Raw genomic sequence first — 20,240 nt, 5'->3', positions numbered from 1 at the left:
TGTTGGTTTTTGTATTCAGCTCTTTGGGAAGAGTCCTGAGACATCCATTTCCATAGAGGAAAAAAATATACTTTCTCACAGGAGTAATTCTCAACTACTGCATCTGGGAACACAGAAAAACAGTGCTCTGAGAGTCTGATATCCTCAGTTCCTTTGTTAGCAACCTGCCAGTGTTAGCATTGCTTTAAGAGAGGAGGTTAAAGTTCATGATTTCTTGTTTTCCATAATGCTCTTCTTCTAAGCTTGAAAATTAAATTTTACTCCCCTCTGATTTTTCCTTCTTCCTTTCTATTTGCTGAGAACTTCGTTTTGCTATTGTAAATTGAATATGAAATTGGATTTAGCTGAAATAGCTGTGCAGGGTTTAAATAAAATGGAAATGTTTTGTACCTTCAGGACTGTCTCTGATAAAGACAGGATTAAAAGAGGTTAAATATAAGTTGCTTAAACCACCCCATGAAGGTTTCATGCTTGAAAACATGTAGCTCTGAGATTTATGAAAAGATGCATCAATAGGTCCTGGAAAGCTACTTTTCTAATAACCATACAGGAAAAATATTTGGTGGGAGATCCCCTGGGCTGGCAGCTGAATGCCTTCATTAAAAGGTAATGGTTGTGAGGCTTTTTTGCAAAAAGTCACTGACTGCTTTGTCAGTTTTGTACCTGAATATTTGTGTTCTTTCTAAAGTTACCTTGCCCCACAGTTACTCTATTTCTTACTGTGTTTTTATTGCCATTTTCTAAATAAACAGCTATTATGCTTCTAGAGAAGTTCAGGGCCATTTTGTTCACCTCCCCCTCCCTGCCTGAAATAATAAGGCAATCAGCTGAGTTATTGGTTTCTGACATGCTGCATGCATTCCCTAACTGGTGCCATTTATTCCTCTGATTGAACAAGAACCTCTTTCATTTCTCACACGAAGACTTTTCTTTTGGGTGAGTGCATATTCTTCAGTGGGGTACAGCAACAACTGGGCTAATTTAAAAATATCTAGCTTGACAACCAGCAGCCATCTGTCTTTGGCACCACAAAGATGTATTTTGAAAGGGTCAATTTAGTCTGTGGGGAGTTCTAATATTATTGGTTCCCAGTTAAAACTGCCTTGAGAATCTCTCTGCATTACACTGCAGTTGTGGACTGTACATAAACTGGTGGCAAATTGTTTTCATGCTGTATTCTATGAATCTGCCAGTGGAAGCTGCACAATCAGAAACCATAGGAGATAAGCAATCAATTAAATCGCCTTATGATTAAAAAATTTGATTAGCTCTTAAAATTTTTCTTGATAAATTTAGGGGAATATTATCCTGTCCTAAGGAGTAGAGGGAAAGTCTGCACAGGGGACGATAATACTTCTGGTGTAAAGAAGAATGCAGTAAGTAAATGTCTGAATTCTGAAATACCCCAAGGAATAGCTCAGTGAGCCTCCATCATGAGAAAGGCTCAGCAGGGTGATGCTTCCCTTTTTGACAAGGAAATGATTAGCAAAATCCCATGACCACAGTTAATCTCTACCTCAGCTCTCTCAGGTGAATCCAGCCTCGGAGGAGGAGCCCATCAGAGCAAATGCTGCTTTAACTGAGGGTGTTAACACTGAGCACATTTCAGTGCCAGCCCTGTGCAAGCACACACTAAGGGGTATCTGGTACCAACTGCAAGGACCTTACTGGTGGACACTGGGGCAAGTAAAGGTTCTCTGTGCTGGAAAAAGAGATGAAAACCAAACTTGGTGAAGGTTTTCAATGTCAAATATTGAACAAAATAAAATACATATAATTTTAGCCAGAGGAAAACTTCCTGCTGATGATAATGGACGCTGAATTTTATTCTAGTTTTTCTGCTCTGATGCAGGTTTAACTGATTTTTATATTTGCCTGACTCTAAAATGCAAATCAGGAACACAGTGCTAGCAAATTTGGAGCACTGCAGTCCCCATTTATAGGGAGCTTCCTCTTCCAAACAATTTTGGAGAATGCACAAGAGATTTAAAAAATAACATGGTCCCTTTTAAGAGGTAGGGGAAAAACCATATACAAGTAAAACTTGGAGCACTAGGGACTCATTTCTCTGACAGACCAGCTTAACAGCACTGGGGACAATATATTTTAAAAGCAGCTGAACAAGCACAGGTTGCACTTGCAGTCCTTTCCCTTTGCATATGCAAGGGCATAATTACATGCTTACAATGCATTTTGGATTTGCACAATTGAGCAGCCCTACACGCGTATCTGGAATGCCAGCCTCCATGTGGAAATGGCTTGCCTATTGCAGCTATTTTATGTTTGAAAGTAGCCCCAAACACACACATGCACAAAAGAGCTCCATCAGTGCTCATTACAGGGTATTGTGTCCACTGGCACAGATGGAAAACCTGCCCGGGGACGTCAGCATATTAATTCCTGAGAACCAAAGGCTGCAAATTCAAAGTGTGGATTTGATCACTGGAAGGGATTTGGAAAGGCAGAGTTTGCAAAGTGCTGTCACTGTTTCCAGGGGTCTCAGGTACACCTGCAGGCTGTCCCAGCAAAAGGAAACTGGGATCTCTTTCAATCCTGCATACTGACTTCAAGCACCCTAATTAACCACTCATCAGTAGGGTTGGTTGCTAAAAACTCAGCTGGCTCTCCTGTGTGTTGGATGGGTTTGTTACTGGAATTTTATTTGCTTTAAGAAATTAGTGTAATTTAGCATAAGAGATAGGTACATTTTTCTTTTATTGAAGAAAACTAACCCAAAAATGCAAGTAATTGTTGGTAATGTGTGAGGGTCAAATCCAACAACAGTATTTGAAAAATAGGTTTTGATCCATTGCAATTTGTCCAGCAAATAGAACAAATAATTATGACAATTTCTACCATATGGGAAGAAAACAGAACAAAATACCTTTGTGTTTTGAAGACATTCTGCTTGTCCTCCCTTTGATATGAGACTTCAGAAGGGATCTTGCTTTGGTGTCTGTGGATAACGTGCTGTAGCTTCTGCCTTGTGTTCTCTCACAAACTTCTGAAGCTGCAAAGAGGAAAGAGTGGGAAATGAGAAGATGCAAACAGAAAATGCAGCCAGCAGTGTATGTCAGAGCAGAACGTGGGACTGCTACATTTGACCTGTGTATCTTTTGCAGGAGGAATTGGGTGCCTTGGTTATGACAGAGGACAGACACGGAAATGTCTTGATGCAGTGGAGATTTATAACCCTGATGGAGACTTTTGGAGGGATGGACCCCCTCTGCCTTCTCCCCTCCTCTCCTTACGAACCAACTCCACCAGTGCAGGCTGCGTGGAAGGGAAGCTGTACCTCTGCGGAGGATTTCATGGAGCAGGTACTAAAATGAGTCCAGCATTCTCTGTGTAGTTAAAACCAGTTTCACTGGACACAGACTGACCTGATGAGTGGTCAGCCCTATCAGATGGCACTGTCATGCTCTGGAGTCACAGACCTGATTCTGCCCTTTGGACTGCCAACTCCTAATGTCAATATGAATTGGGTTCTGTTTGACTTTTGCTTTTTTCCTTAACAAAACACAAAAATTTAAGGATGTTTCTGATCTCTTTCTAAACCTGTCCGAATCTAAAACCTCAGCAGAATTATGCTGGATTTACATTTAGAGTCACAGAAATTAGGAGCTTAGTGTTTTATGGACATTAGAGAATTTGGGCATATTTGTTGAAGGTTAAGTCCCTGTCTATCAGTCCTTAGCCATGTTATCTCACTCTGCCTGCTTATTTGCATGCTTTTTGTAATCAATGTTGAAAAATGTTGTGCACTTAATGAGGACCCTGGGTAGGAAACTGAGATGCAAAAAGACTGAAGTTCCAGATCTGGTGATTTTAAATAATCTTAGCCCCAGGGACACCTTTCTCCTTTTAAGTCTTCTTCCTTCCAACTTTGCTTAGCTTTATCTAGATCTCCAGTGCACATAACCTATTTTTTTTTATTATAAATGCAAAGGATTGCAAAACAAGCACCCTTAAACGATTCTGCTACGTACAGCTGTCACCCCAAATTCCTTTCAAGGAGAAAGCAGTAGCACAGATAGCAATAGCAGTTATCCAGTGCTAATAAATACCATGTCAGCCTCACTGTTGACCAGGAATGGTCAGGTGGTACCACTGGGAAACCTGTCCTTCTCATTACAGTTTTACTTGTATAACAACCTCTAAACTTCAAGCTGCTGTTATTTTAGAATGATGATTTTCATCAGCTAGTTCACAACTTGCCTTCTGCTTTCACTTGCTACTGTTTGAGGAAGCTGCTTCCTGAAAAGAATTGTTTGGCGTGTTCCACTTCATCTCTGATGGAAGTTCTGTGACGTCAGAGAAATTTTGCTTATCACAAATCACTGTGTTTCCATAGCAAACCTTGTGCCATTCTACTTGTGGTTTTTCTCAGCAACATTATGAAAGAGCCTAAAGTTAGTGGGTAAAAATTTCAAAAGGCTAATCATGGGAAGTGGTTGAGTCACCCTCCCTGGAGGGATATAAAAGATGTGTAGATGAGGAGCTTAGGTACGTGGTTTAGTGGTGGGCTTGGCAGTGCTGGGTTAATGGTTGGGCTGGATGATCTTAAAGGTCTTTTCCACCCTAAACAATTTGATGACTCTGTGATCATTAGCTGTGAAAAATGAAGCAATTTTTTCCCAGATGACTAACAGATTAATATGAGATTTTCTGACTAGCGTAACTTCAGCGCCACAAAAACACTTTCTGTACAATACCACCACATTCTGTCACTGAGTCATGTATAAAGAGTGGTTGTTCTGGGAGAGGCTGAAAGTCCTCCTGTGGATTTCAAGAAGGCTGTCTTTTGTATATTTGTATAATGCCAGCTCAATGGGGTCCTGATTCCACCCTCTACTATTGCAATCTATAGCATTATGTATAGAACTCCTCTGCACTAATAGTGTTATTTAGATTGGAAAACAAGAAGTCAAAGTTAGAAAATGCCAGTTTTGCAGTTACCTGTGCAGCCTGAATTCTGACCCCCTACATGTGCATTCTGTGCACCAGTAAAGAAGTAGTGTGTGGTTGTGCTGTTAGGCAGTCATTAACAAGGCAGCCAAAATAAGAGTCTCACTGTCAAATCAAGTGTAACCACACAGTTTAGGAGCTGAGAGGAACCTGTGCCTTAAACACAGGCTTCTTAACGTGACTTTCAAGGTAGCACAGGAAAAGGGTTTTCTAAATGGTCACAACAATAACAGCTTCTAGCTACAGCATCAAAACAAGGATGGGCAGAGGCCATGAGGAAAACATGGAGATGTCACCTGGCTGGCCTCTCTCCCTGGCCACATCTTCTCTGCATGCTGGAAAGGCTCTTGGTGAACTCTTTGGAGTGAGAGAGGGCTATTACTGCCACGTGGGAGCTTGGCAAGGGTGACCTGACCCTGCACTTTCACAATTACAGCTGCTCAGCAGCTTCAAGGTACAGAACAGCATGTGCTTCTGCTGCTTTAGTAGAAGATAGTATTATTTTAGAATGTGTTTGTTTGGTTTTGGTCTTTGGGCTTCTTGGCATGTCACTTTGGTTTTTGTGAGGGATGCGACCGAAAGAGGATATTCCAATTTTACAAAACGTTGTAATTTATCTTCATCCAGTTGGAGTTCTTGGAACAAGCTGGAAGCACAGCTGTAGTCTTTGGGTTTTCTGCCTGCTGAATGCCAAAAGACTGCTGGGATCATTCAAGAATAAGCACAGCAAAGAAATAAAAAAAGGAAAATAAGCCAAAATCACTGCTGCAATTGAAGTCTTAGCTTATAGGGCTGAAATCAACCCTCTGTATAGTATAGATCTGTCCTAATCCCTTCAGCCTTCACTTGCCTTTGCATTTGCTTAAACCCACTCTTGATCCAGAAGGAAGTTGATCTGGTAAAGACATTGTTTCAGGCTCATTTTTGACTGGTATGTGTCATGCTCTCTATGCCTTCCTGCATGTGTACAGACCTCAGTGGATCATTAGAGCCCAGAGATGCTGTAGCCAAAGCTGAAAAGCAGTTGTCAACTGCTTAAAGGGCCCTAAATTTGAAAGAAAGGATAAGTACTGCTCACCTACCATCTTTTCTGAGTTCCATGTGACAGCTGAAGTTTTGTGATGGCAGGATTCCCATTCCATATGTATTGCCTGTCACAAGCCCTTGTCTGCCTAAAGGGAAGACAAATGGTGCAGCCCTAACATCATCCCCAGGAGAAAAGGAAAAACAAACTGCAGCTACTCTAGAGGGAAGTCAGCTTGGCCAGATGACAGTAGCTACAGGAGTCCTTCTAGAAGATGGGTGAACTCCAAAGTGTGTTCAAGCTCCCTCTGAACTGCAAGGAATATTTTTCAATGTTGAGATCTGTTAGTAAAGCTCGTAAAGCTTCTCCTGCTGAGGCTTGTTCAAGTTAGAAGCTTGTTCAAAGCTGGCCATGGAAGAGGAAAGGGGATTAATTCAGCTGAAGTTTAGACACTTCTCTGCAGTGCCTACACTAAGACCTTGGTAACCCTAGGCTCCCTGCAGCAGATGGAGAATCACAGACACTTCAGAGGGAGATTCGGATCCTTGGTGCTTTATATCTGCTCTGAAGGAGCAGAAAGAAATTCAAAATTCAGAGGAGCTCTCCTTTTCTTAAAGCTTCATGTTTAAATCAGGATGTGAGGGATTCTAACTTGGCTTACCTAGGGCAAACACATCAAAACTTGGTGTCTGGTTTGATGGTGCAAACATCTGAGAGACCTCTGTGTTGTTATCATTAGCTGATTAATTTGTACGTTTTTGCAGTCATAAGTACCCAAGAAACACAGTTCTTGTTTTGAATCTGTTTCCTCCTTAGTGAGACTTGCAAAACTTAATCTGCTGTCCAGTTGTTCATACAAATTAGCTAATTTTCTACTAAAACTTCTATGGTAGACAGGAGCCATTAACCTGCTTGCCTCAGCTCCAGCTCATGAAGCCCTGTTTTATAAATGTTGTCATTTCCTAGCACTGTTGTAGCATTCATCAAGATAATCACATATGTTTCAATTTTTTTCCCCCCGTTGGTTTATAGTTCAGCACAGAGCAAAACCATTACCCCAAGTATGAATACTCAGCAGGGCTCAGTGTGCAACAGCCTGCCAGATTTCTGCTAAAATACTGCCACATTTCCTGTTGTAACTGTGGATTTTAAACCAGCCCTTGCAGCCTGACTGTACAGTGTTCTTGTTGGTGTGTTTTGTTTTCTTTTCATTGAACAAAAACCTGTCAAGCTGCACAGGCTGACAGCTACTGACATCAGCCTGTGCCCAGCAGAAGCAGCCTCATTAGTGTGGCTCCCTGATGGAGGGGGAGCAGCTCTTCAGGTATGCACAATTACACCTTTATAAAATGCCTGCCAGCTCAGGTTCCCTTTCTTTTTGACTGCTTCTGAGCATTTTAAATGTTTTCTTAGTGAAAGTAATGAAAGAAAAGGTGTGTGCCTGCTTACTGGAGCCATGTCATCTGCTGTCATTATCACTTGTAGCCTGTATCTGGTGGCTGGGGATTGTAGCTTTAGTTTCAGGCTATAGTTGTTGGTCCAGCTGGTTTTTTCATAGATTTGAAAGAAAGAAATGGAAATCCAGAGTTGAATTGTTTTGGCTTTGTTTTTTTTTTTTTTTAACTCAAAGCATCCTGGCTGTATCAGCAATAGTGTGGCCAGCAGGAGCAGGGCAGGGATTGTCCCCCTGCACTGGGCACTGCTGAGGCCACAGCTCCAGTCCTGGTTCAGTTTTGGCCCCTCACTGCACAAAGGCTTTGAGGGGCTGGAGTGTGTCCAGAGAAGGGCAAGGGAGCTGGGGAAGGGGCTGGAGCACAAACCTCCTTGGGACTGGCTGGGGGTGTTTAGCCTGGGGAAAAGGAGGCTCAGGGGGGAGCTTATGGATCTGCAGCACCTGAAAGGAGATTGTGGGGGTCATCAGGTGGGGGTCGTCTCTTCTCCCAGGTGTAACAAGTGACAGGAGCAGAGGAAGTGGCCTAAGTTGCACCTGGGAAGGTTTAGATTGGGTATTAAGGAAAATTTCTTCACTAAAAGCACTGTCAAGCACTGGAATGGGCTGCCTAGGTCAGTGGTGGAATCACCATCCCCGGAGGTGTTTAAAGCCACGTAGTTGTGGCACTGAGGGACATGAGTTAGTGGTGGTTTGGCAGTGCTGAGTTATGGGTGGACTTGGTGATCTTAGAGGGATTTTCCAACCTAAATGATTCTAGGATGTTAATTAAAATGCCACCTTTACTGTGATACTGTCATCCATGTGACATCAGCTGATGTGCAAAGTATAGTTACAAGCACCTCAATGCAAATTATGAAATGTTTAATAGATCTGCTCTTAGCAGAACATATCCCCTAAAAGGTCTTATATTTTCATCAGGTAATGGGGCTTTTTGTGGAACTGTCTCTCTGAACTGGCAGTTTTGCCACCTCCTTCCTGTGTAGCTTAGAGCAGAGGAGGTAAATGTACTTCCCTGACATGTATGTTGAAAATTTCTGTAATGTGTGTAGTTTCATGTGGGACCCGAGCTGCTTAATGCAGTTCTGGTATTTACTTACTCTTATCAAGTATTTTTCAAGTATTTTCAAATTTTTCTCTTGAATAGTGTTACAGCCAGAGAAAGGAAGAAGGGAAGAAATATCTATGAAATGGACATGCAAGAATCTAAATTATTTTGTGCTTGCAACTCTTACCCAGGATAGGTGACAGTGATACAGAGTCCTACTACCTCTGTTAATTTTGATTCTTTTAAAAAACCAAAAATTTACAACAGATTAATTTTCTAGTCTATTCTTCCTCATTTACATAATCTGCAGTCCATGCATTGGAATAGAAGCAGCTCTGCTTGCAGGAGTGCAGAACTGTGTAGTAATTATTATATTCCAGCTGAGCTAATGAGTTTTTATCTCCACACTGCCCACTCCTAATAGCAGACTAACTTAATACTTATTTATTTTGACTAATCTCCCATGGAAGTTGTTCCCCTTAGTCTCCTCCATTATGTGATTTAGATGGAGAATCATTCTAGTGCTTGTTTTTTTTTATTATAGTGGTTATGGAACATTACTGGAATTAAATATAGACATATTAAGGAGTCTGGCACAGTAAATACTGCACTTGTGAAGCTTGGGGGTTGAGAGATTGGAACAAAACCTGGTTCTCCAGCACCTTCCCATGTTCCCAGCTAAATAAAGCAGAGGTTCAAACCCCGGGCTGCTTATCTGCAGCACTGTTTGTTTCCCTCTGTTAAAATTTAGTGTGCACAGATGAATAATTAAAGTTCTCCTGCCCACAGTTGTTGCCATTAGAATAAATACTCCCACCAATGGCAGAGATTCAGGGCCCTTGCATTCTGCTCAGCACAGGGCTCTGCTCAGGGCTGCAGGCACTGCCATGGCTCTGCAGCTCACAAGCCACATCCACCCCAAAAAATGCAGCTTGACCTTTACCAAATTCTCCCCCAGCACCAGCACGAGCTGCTGGCACTGGGAGAGACCTCTGCAAATGCTGCCTGCCCAGGGAGGGCTGCTCATCTACCCTGCTCATTAGCTGGAAATGTGCTGCCATAAATGAGGCCAAATCAGGTCAGGGGAATTGCTGGGCAGCAGCACCTGCTCATTTCACATCTAAATTTGACCTTCTCACTCTCTGGAAGTGGTATTAGCTATTCAGTCCTGCTTCTTACTGAGGCTCATTTATTGTTTATAAAGGGTTAATGAATGATTAATAGATATTTTAATGCATTTTAATTAATTGCTGCAAAGGTCAATAGGTTGTTTAGAAACATGGCTCGTAGCCATGTATGACATCTACTGTGTTCAAAACTGCCTGTGGTGCAGTCTAAACATGTTTTATATCTTCTATAAATTATATATGAACCTATTGTAAGGCATTTAGAAACAGTGTTTCAGGATGGGCTGAGCCAAACAGTTCTTACTCTGATTTGCTGTTTTTACCCATATAAATTCATATTGTATTGACTCCCTGCCTCTGTAACCTGTGATCCTGCTATCACCTGCTTGTAAGACTGTGCCTGAAAGAGGCCTTGGCCATGAAGAGCAGGCAAAATCTGGAAAGATTTTAAAAGCTTAAGCAGCTGGGTCAGTCCTAAGGATAACAGTTGGAGCAACTGAATTAGGACTTCCCTCCTGTAGACCAGCCCATTCTTTATATATATATTTAATTTTAGTATCCATTGATGTGTGAGTGAATGGGTGGCTGATGAAACCATGGTCCTGAAGAATTGCACAGCAGATCAGGATGAGAGAGGACCTGACTATGAGAATGAATCTCTTACCTTACTCCATGCAGGTGCTGGGAAAACAGCAAGCTGCCACAGTGGTAAATTGAAGCCCCCAGCTTTGGGTGAGTCTGGTGGGATACACTGCCTTGGTACTCCACACCAGGAAGGCTGGCCAGCCTTAAACAGCCCAGCCAGGTTTCCTCTCCTGTGGATTCTGTGCCTGTTCCTGCCCACAGGCACAGATGATGGATGACCCTGACCTCAGGAGGGTGCTGCCTGTGTCTCACTGGTGGAGTTAGGGAGCAGCTCACACACACAAATGGGATTGAAGGCCACAGACTTGATGAACTTATTATTTTTCCTACTGCAAATGAGGAGCCAGGACATCTGGTAGTAATGATCTAAATGCACTTCTATCCCATTGCAACACAAATATGAATTCCCAGGTCACCTAACTCCACCTCATGTAATTATGAAAGCAGCTATTAGTGGTGAGGAAGATAAGCAGCAGAGGCTAGTCCCATGTGTTTGAAATCATTCTCTGGTACAGATAATGGCATGAAAAAACAGGTACAAACCAGCAGTGGAGCTCCAAGGCAGCTCTGGGTGGCTGTTTGGTGTCAAGAACTGGGCAAACAAGTGAAAGAAACACCTGAGTAAATATTTCAAGGACTGTTGAACTGGCAAGCACCTTGTGATATTCAGGTGTTTTTTTTCCATGAGCAGAGCACACAGCAGTTCAACTGCTACAGCTTTGGTGTCTTTTTAAAAAATTTATTTCTATAAATTGATCTATGGCAAAAGAATACAGCACATATCAGGAACCTTCAAACTGGAAAGGAAAAATTGTATCAGCCTCAGAACCAACACCAGGAGGAGCTTAGACAAGTGGCCTGTGTGGAGGTGTCCTAGGGCACAGAGCTCCAGGACAGAGGTGACACTGAGGCTTTTCCCAGCACACAGGGTGGCCCTGCTCTGGATAAAGTTGCTGCTGGCCATCTAACAGTGTGTCAGTGTGCCTCTGTCACTGCTAGAAGGCAGGTGAACTTGCCCCAGAATACTTTTTATTTTTTTAATATCTTAGCCCTGCACTGAGGCAGAGGCATCATGACTTGTGGCTTGGCACCTGCTCTCACTGTCTCCACCACTCTGTTTCCTCATTCCTGTGCTGGAGCAAACCTCCCAACTGATGTCAATGGGCTTCTGTAAGAAACAATGAAATATCAACCACATTTCAGCCAACTTGCCATAGATTTCACTCCAGTGAATGGAGATTCAGAATGAATTTATTTTTTTTTTAAGTTCAATCCTCTGGACAATGAGCAGGCTACAGCAGAGTGAATTTATTTATCTTGGCTTATACATGTAATAGCTGTGTGGTTAGTAGTCCTGGATGCAGTATGGATTTTCTACCTGCTAAGCATATTGCTTAATTCTTCTACATCTGCCTCCCTTTAGCCCTCTCAACTCAAAACCTGACAATTGTACCTGAATTTTCAGTTACAAATGAGAAAGAAAGGTCAAAAAAGTGGTAATAAATACTATTGTCATATGCAAAGTTGTTCTTTCATTCCCAGCCTCCAAATCAGAACTAGAATGTAGTTAAAAAAAAAAACCAACAACAAAAAAATCCATCAAAACACCCACAAAGAAACAAAAACCCAACAAAGAAAAAAAAAAAAAAACCAAAACCCCAAAAAACAAAACAAAAAAACCACCAACAACAAAACAGATGAAAAAGCAGATGAAATATTTATGTTGCCTGCAGTCATACTGTGTGTCTTTCCAAGAATCGTTCATCCTGATTTATGTTCAGTCCTGATTCAAATGGCATGAGAAAACTTATGGCATAAAATAGAGTCTGGCCATATTTGGGGAGTGAATCACAAACCTTTCCAAGAAAAAACATGGTTGTGTATGTGGAAGGCAGGAAATCACTTACTGAAAATTAATATTTTTCTTCTTTTTCTTTCTGCACATTCAAAGGAAAAAAAATAATGTGGAAAAGTGTTTTGTTTGCAGACCAGAATATAAAAGTTAATCTTAAGACTAATTTTGCTTTGGCTACTGTATTTGCATATATAAAATGCAATTTTAACACTTCTAAATTGAACATTTTCAGGTGTAATTTAAGTCTTGCACTGGGAAGAGATGGATTTGTAGGGTCACTGTTAACCTTCAGTCTGGACTTGTACATCAAGAAGGCAAAACTGTACCAAAAGAGTTCTGACTCTTTTTAACACACCCCAATTTCTGGTGGGGATTAAGTTACACTGGGATTAATGATCCCCTTGCTGGTTTAGCCTCTTTCTTTCCTGAGTGTGAATAAATCACTGTTGTGCTGCTCAAAAAGGATCTGCATCAGGGTTAGGTTTGTTCAATTGGAATAATTCTAATCTAAAGTGGTTTAAATCCTGTGCAGAAAAGCACAGTATAAGAAAGTTCCTTAAAATTTCTCATGGTTAAACAAGAACATGCAGAAAAACAATGCCTCATTTTGTAGAAATAAAGTGAGTGAAACCCTTTCATTAGGTGAGGTGGTTGTCTGGTGAGGCAGAATAATGCAATGAGGACAGAGAGTTGTGTGGGGTGGCTTTTTAAGAAGGTAAACTCTGCAATACAGCCAATTTAATTTTGTAGGTGTCACATGATTCTCCTGTGAGCAAAATAGGCTGCTATGATATTGCCTTGTTAAAACTGCAATTAAATAAGGCAAATCAATGAAGAAGAATCAGGAATTATTTGTACCTTCAAGCTGTTTAATGGCATTAAAGCCCAAACCCAGCATTACAGCCTGGAATCAAAGGTGCTATTCTCTTTGGAAAGCACCACCTTTTCTGTTGTTCTTACCAAGAAAAAATAAGAGAAAAAATAAATTTTAAAATAAGGCTTGAGATCTGAAGGCTTTCAACTCATTTCTCTTTTATATAGAAAAGGTGTAATTTTTTTTCTGAAGTATGACTATTTCCAGCAGTGCTTTGCCTCACATAAACTTTCTCATCTAAAGGGTGTTGCTTAATTTCCTTTAAACAAGATAAGACTAGAGAAATTATTGCTTCCCTTGAATCCTTTTATCTCCCAAGGGTTAACAGTTAACTAACACTCCTTGTGCTGCAAAGCAGAATTTCTAGTGTGGAACAAAACCAGTCAGAATATCCCACAGAAAATGGAAACAAGGGACATAAAGGTTGAGAGTCACCCAGGTCAGGAAAAAACACAGCAAGGCTTGTAAGGAAGGGCTGCTGAACCTGCCTTTGATGTTTTAATTATGAATTCTTTTTCTGAAGTGTTGCAATCACTCACAGAATGTCTTGGTTCCAGCATTTGATTATTTTTCCTGTGTTTGTCTCATTTTTGTCATAGTCCATGCCAAAGAAAATCCAGGCATAAAAATTTATTGCATAAAAGAGATCATCTAATAAAAAACCACAGAGACAGGAGCCTCCTGTGTCACAGCTTTGGTCTGTTTGTGTTCCTGTGTTTGCCTCAGGAAAAACCTTTTCACTCTTGCAGGGTCATACAGGAGTTTGCTGGTAGTGGCACATGTTATTTGTTTGCTCTTTTTCAGTTGGGTCTTCTCACTTCACGTGTAAATGGCTTTTTTAGCAGTTTCTTGTCTTCTGTCTTGAATGGCTGCAGTCTTCCAATGTATTATTATCCTCCTATAAAGTCCAGGTTCAATAAGCAATCCAGCATACCCTGCTTCACAAAAAGGAATGGAACAAAGACTGTTCAGAGGAGACTTTATCCTGAAATCTTACTCAAAGCTCCTGGAGAGTAAGCTTGTGGAGATCCATGAGAGTCCCAGAGGTTTGGCTTTGGACCGACAAAAATTACACCACAATAAATTGTGACACAAATGTGGGGGAAATGAGAACAGGTTGTGGAAGCTGGGGCAGAAAAGCTGTGCTGCCCTCCTGAATCCAGATGAAAGAGGGTGATGGTGAATGGATTCCTTAGATAAGCATGACAAAAAATGTGCAGAATTGTCCACAAGACTTGTGCAACATCCACAGATCTTGTGCATGTTCAGGACCTGCTGGAAACAGACCTGTCCTGTACCCACCCAGCAAGGGAGCCATTCCTGGGAGGAGAAGTCTTGTTTCCATCTGACCTCCCCACATCCCAAAGCTCCTCCTTGCAGGGGAGCCTGGGGGGGTATTTTAAATCCCACCACACTGCATCATTATTACATCAACACCAGTTTTGCATGGAACCTAAACCATGACAGCACTGTCTTGGGGGTACTCAACCTCCAGAGCTGCTCTCCCCTGGAGAAATACGTGGTCTGTTTCCAGCATGAGAAACAATCTGTGTCTCTGGGTGCTCTTCTGCCTTCATCCTTTTGCCCTTCTTCAATCCTTTAGTGTCAGTTGCACATAAGGGCAGTGCCCAAACCATGAGGTGCAATTGATAGATGTGAGATCAGGCTGTTGCTGGGGGTTTGTTTGTATTAAAAAATTCCCATAAGAGATAGCTGAATGGCAATCTCACTCTGGAGCCTGTAAATTTTATCCTCTCACCAGTCTCTTAAGACTCAATAAAACAGCATTGAGTATTCAATGTTTCCTGCTATGATGGTTCTTATCCTGGTACCCTTGAAGTGTCTGTTCTTGGAAATCTGAGACCTGGCTTTTAAAACATCTCTCCTGAGGCTCATCTGGCAGCAAAGCACGTGCATGTCCTCAGCTCAAAGTAAGGAAAGTTTAGGCTAAAGTTATTTGCTGTGAGAAAGCAACTTTAAGATTAAAAGAAGAAGTAAGCAAAAATGAAGGATAGTTTTATTTTTAGGAAAGATTGGCTTTGAGTAACAATTATTGCAGAGCTCAGGACTGTTGTTAGCAAAGGAAGGGTTTGTAGTCTTGTAAGAATTTTAATACAGCACTGCTGGTTCTCTGCTTCATGGTGATTCTTTTATGTTTTGTTTGTCTTTGTAAAAAGCTTCTTGTCTGGAGATTGGCTGTGATTTAATGGCATTCTTCTAACTTGCCTGTCCATGACAAATTCCTCCGCATTTCAGAACATCTGAAGTGCATCTAGAGCCTTGGGGGCTTTTTCTGTCTTTATTTCTCCCTAAATCACAGGATGTCCAGACTGTGCACCCAAGAAAAGCCATAGTATTGGAGTGCTTCCTGCAGCCTGAGGACTTCATCTTGGTGGGGCAAAGCAAAGAACACATTGCATGCTTGTGAACAAGAGGCAACACTCTGTCTCTAAAAGATGAGCATCTGACAATTGACTGCAGGATAAACTGCCACCTGCATACTTGTACAAAGATGGAGCACTGGATGCTTTTGTCTCTGCAGCTGCACCTGGCATCCAGAGTGTGAGCATTGAAAGCACTGTGAGATTTCCATCTACACTATTTAATCTGCTGTTTGTTGACGGTGTCGGTACCACAGAAATTACCTTTCTATTTCCCTTTTCAGAGGGCCCATAATAACAACTGCCCAAACCTCTTGGATCCTGTTTGACTTGCCCCCTGCTGCTGTTGCCTTTGTTTTTCAGCTCGTCATGAAGTGATCACCAAGGAGATCCTGGAGCTGGACACGTGGGAGAACCAGTGGAACGTGGTGGCCACCGACGTCCTCATGCACGACAGTTACGACGTGTGCCTGGTGGCGCGGCTGAACCCACGGGATCTCATCCCTCCTCCTCCAGATTTGGTGAACCAATAGAAGTTCAGGGACTCTCAGTGCTTCCAGATTCTGCAGAGACTGAAGAATTTGGGGAGAAAAATGCTGCGCTGGCTCTGGTCCCAGCCAGAGGAAAGGGCAACATGTGCCCAAGGACATAATTGCCTTTGAGCTGTGCTTCTCTGATGATGCTTAATTTGATAGTTCTGGTGCTCTGCACTTCTGTGCTTGAAAGCCAAGGTTGTCTAGCCTTTGTGTGTGGCTCTACATCTTCAGTCTGGCTGTGCAAGCTCCAGTGCTGGGTGAAGCCTGGACTGCTGGGACTCTGCCTGGCAGGCACAGTGGCAGCCCAGCTCACAGCTCAGCTCACAGCAGACACATGGCAGAAAGCTTTAGTCAGGGAAATCCCTCCTTTGCTGTTCATCCCACTTGGATCTACCATCTCCCCAGGAAGCTAAGAAATAAAGTCAGCTGATGAAAAACAAGTGCCAGACTGTAATTGACTGATGCAAAGGTAAAACATAGAAAAGCCTTTGTCTGAAACAAAATCCCATTAGCCAAGGTCCATTAGCCAAGAACACCAGCTCCTGCAAACACTATCTAAAGGACAGACATTACAGTCAAGACATCCTGTCTTTGCTAATAGACCTGAACCTGTGCTAGTAGAAAACTAATCCTTTGGCAGCAAATCACAAATGAGTCTTTCAGTAGGGTTGGTAGGCAGTCTCTAGCAAAGACAAGAAGAATCTTAAATTTTCGCATAAATCCTATTTATTACAAAGCCTGGTATGACCAGGATCTTAGAGCTCAGTTAGGAAACTTCCCTTGAGAGATTAATAAGGGGATGCCAACTAAAAAGTAATAAATGAGACTAGTATTATCTGCATATCAGCATTGCAGCTACAGAGAAAGGAGAGATGTGCTCAACAATAAGTGTTTCTATAATAGCTTTAATGGAGGCTAATAAGGCTAATTCTCTACCAACAGAATTGGCTATAATCACAGGGAAGAGGAACCATTCAAACAGTGCTTCTGAAGGCAGTGTTAGCCTTTGTAGGGCTTGAAGACAGTAGGTTAGAGGGAAAATTGCTATCCCATTTGAATTTCCAGTAACTGTTCATCAGTTCTCTGGTGCCTGCCTTGCAGTGTATCTGTCACTGCCTGGGCAGTGCAGACAAGAGAACTGGAAATCTCATGGTGCTCTTTGGCCACAGCTGGAAATGGCAGCATGCTGCAAGGCAGACTGCCTGCCAGAGGCAAACATAAGACTAAACTGTGATATTGTGTGAGAATAATCATTGCCAGCAAAAAGTAGCTTTTGATAACTACAGAAGCAGCAACAAAAGTGGAAAAAAAAAAAGGCAAAGAAATGAGGAAGTCCATCAGGTAGTTTACCCATAGTCACTTCCAGGATTTGTATTTTAGAGCATCTCAATTTTCTCTTTCAATCATGCTACAAAAAGCTAATTGAAGCTCTCAATCTCTCAATTTTTTACCCCAGCTAATGTTTTATTTTGAAATTGTCCGTAGATAATTGACTTCATAAAGATCCCTGCAGATTTCTCATGCCTGTTTTCATACATGTGGTCAAACAGGAAACCATCAGGCATCTGACTCCTCACCCTCACACAGCACTGCTGGGGTTGCTTGCCTGGGTCTCAGTCCCTGCCCACTACAGGCAGACACACACATGCATTTTGCTAATTGAAATTTATGGGGCAGTGTCTGTATTGTGTTCCAGCAGACACACACTGCCACTCAGCCTTGATTTTCCAAATAAATATTGCCAAATAAATATTGTCAGCTTTTCTACCAGCACCCCCAAATATGCTCCAGGTAAGAGGCTGAGGGAGCATCTATACAGGAGGGTGACAGCAGAGGTGGGAAGTGCTCCCAGGGTGTTTCAAGATGTGGTGGATTTGGCCCTGGATCCTGATCCTGTTTTTTTCCCTCTGCTTGAGAGGTGTACTGAGATCCATGATCATGTCCCAATCATTGAAAAATAAAAGCTAGAATACATTTTTTTTTTATATTCCAATATATTCATAAAGATCTATGTTGCTTTTCTGCTGATTTGGAAGATAATGACATTCTTTTAATAAGCTGTATACCTAGTGATTGCTGTCTTAGCTACGGGGGTGGTCCCTTTCACTGGCTGCTCTCTTAATGGATTATGTAGCTCCTCTGAAAATAAGTTTCATGAATCACAATGCTTTGAATCACCTGGTCAGAAATTCAGTTTTCATTTGCAAATGTCTGTAGCTCTCCCTACAGCTTTTTAAGGGGACTCTAGCTCCAGCTTCAAAGAAAAGCTATTTCACCCCCAGTTGTGCTCAGCTGGAGCTAGTACATTTGCAATTTACTATCATTTGATGTGTAGAGGTTGAAAGCAAAGGAAATATTTGGAAATGGCAAAAATATACATAGAAAGTAGGCAGAAATGCACTTTCCTTCTCTCTCAGTGAATGTCTCAGTGTGCACTGCCCTGCCTGGTGTTTCCTGGAGTGATTCACTCATCACCCATGGCACAGGCCAGGCTGTGGCTGTGTGTTGGCATTGCTGGAGGGATCCACGGTGGAGCTGTGGGTCCTGACAGGCTGCCCTACCCTGCCTGAGGAATTACCTTCAAACCTTATCTCGAAGTGTTCCACAATGTCCTATGTAGTTTATATACATATGTACAACATTATTTTTAGAAGTTCTTTACTGACAGCAGTAAGATTCTTTTTATAAAACATACCTGGCAACTCTGTCTTCTGCTTAACTCATCAAAGTACTTAAAAAAAAAAAGTGTTGGTCTTTAAATAATTTGAACTATTCTGGGCTTCAAGTCAAAAAGATCCTTAAATTCCTTGATGAGCTAAGAAACAAATGGGGAAATATTTTAGTACTTTCCTAAAGTACTTCTTCCTTCTCCAATTTTTTGCTGGCTGAAGCATTCTCCTCAGAAGTTTTCTCCAAGTTTTCTCCTCTGAGGTTTCTCAAAAGCTTTAAGCAAGTGTCTTCTGTTTCTCTTCCCCTAATCCCATTTCTTCCTCAGCCCACTTATCTGAGCAGTCCTTAACTCCTTTGTTTCTCCTCCAGTTCCCCAGAAGCTGGGAGCAGCCACTGGGGCATTCACCAGCTCCAGACTTTACAGAAGCCTACAGCTCCAACATCAAATCAGCTTTGAAGGACAAAAGGAAGATCACATCAGCTCCCTGGATTTGGGGGCACTCATTTTTGGGCAGGTTCTAGCCCCAGCCCAAATTCTGCTGTTCACTCTTATACCAGATGAAACCTGCCTGCTCTGAAATGTCACAGATCCTGTGGCCATGGCCAGGCTGGGAGGTGACCTGCATTCCAGCCAGCCCTGCCCTGCCCTGCCCTCGCTGCATGGTGCCCGAGTCTGACGTTAAATGCCTCACACACTGTGTGTGCCACGGCCCTAATGACTGCAGGCACAAGCCATTATCATTATCCCTGATTCCTGAACACTGGATGCTACAAAAACTGCCTGAAGCACCGAGGGAGGTGTCTTCATTATTGCTTTGTAGCTCATGTCTTAAAGCCACATTTCCTCCCGCATTTTCAGCCAGGCCAGGTTTCACTAAAGAACTGGGTCTCTAATTTATCAGGTTTTAATATTGGTATTTTTACTCCACTTTGTCCTTTTCTAGTCATTCTTTCTAATAATACAAGTGATTTCACCAGCTTTTCTGTGGCATGCATTGTCCAAACCAGCCTCCCAAGGCCGCTGGCTTTTCATTATCAGGGTCCAAGTACAGCCACTAAAGTGCCAGTCAGCTGCACTACTTTATTTTTTCCCATTCAGCAGCTTCATAGTAGAAGAAATGTATTTCATCCATACATGCAGTAATGTGAGAGGAAACCACTTCCCACATACACAAATTCCTGACTCATTCCTTTCAAATGTGGCTGAAACAACTGCTGAATCCAAACATAAAAAGCTATAATACCCATTCAATAGGCTTTTGCAGGCTTCCCAGTATGAGGAGGAGGATCACAGGGAGATGTCTTGTAACTAGAGCACTGATCAGAAGTTTGAACCTCTGGGTGTGCTTTCAGTTCAATTATTCCATTTGGTAGTCTGGTCTCTCTGCCCAGGTTCACCCATGTGAAACAGTTGTAATAACACATCCCTAAGCATTTTGTGGGGCTGCCTTGTGTGTTTAGAGGGAGGGGCTCACATCTCTGTAACTTTATATTTAGATTCACATATCAGAAGGTGTTATACAGAGGCAGAACAATAACACTATTGCACTGCTCTCACCTTCTTCATTTTTGGTAACATATTTGTCCCTAGCATTCAGAAACTGAGCTTTTCTGGGAAAGGAGAGGTTGGGTGTTTGCAGCCAACAAGGGCATTTTGTTTAC

General features: G+C 42.1%; 1 protein-coding gene across 2 annotated transcripts in view; it reads left to right on the top strand.

The window, feature by feature from the left end:
* Positions 1–16,794, top strand: part of KBTBD12 (kelch repeat and BTB domain containing 12) — a 29,892-nt gene extending 13,098 nt beyond the window's left edge. For both annotated transcript variants that reach the window (XM_084214704.1, XM_084214703.1), the window contains exons 4-5: positions 3,123–3,320; positions 15,736–16,794. In XM_084214704.1, coding sequence (XP_084070830.1) covers positions 3,123–3,320; positions 15,736–15,905 — 368 coding nt within the window. In that variant the 3' untranslated portion in view covers positions 15,906–16,794. The remainder of the gene's footprint in view (positions 1–3,122; positions 3,321–15,735) is intronic.
* Positions 16,795–20,240: the final 3,446 nt, after the last annotated feature.

The sequence above is a fragment of the Fringilla coelebs genome (genome assembly GCF_963513975.1).
Source record: "Fringilla coelebs genome assembly, chromosome: 13".
Classification (NCBI taxonomy): domain Eukaryota; kingdom Metazoa; phylum Chordata; class Aves; order Passeriformes; family Fringillidae; genus Fringilla; species Fringilla coelebs.
Note: the sequence above shows the minus strand (reverse complement) of the source record. Positions and strands in the feature narration are given on the sequence as shown.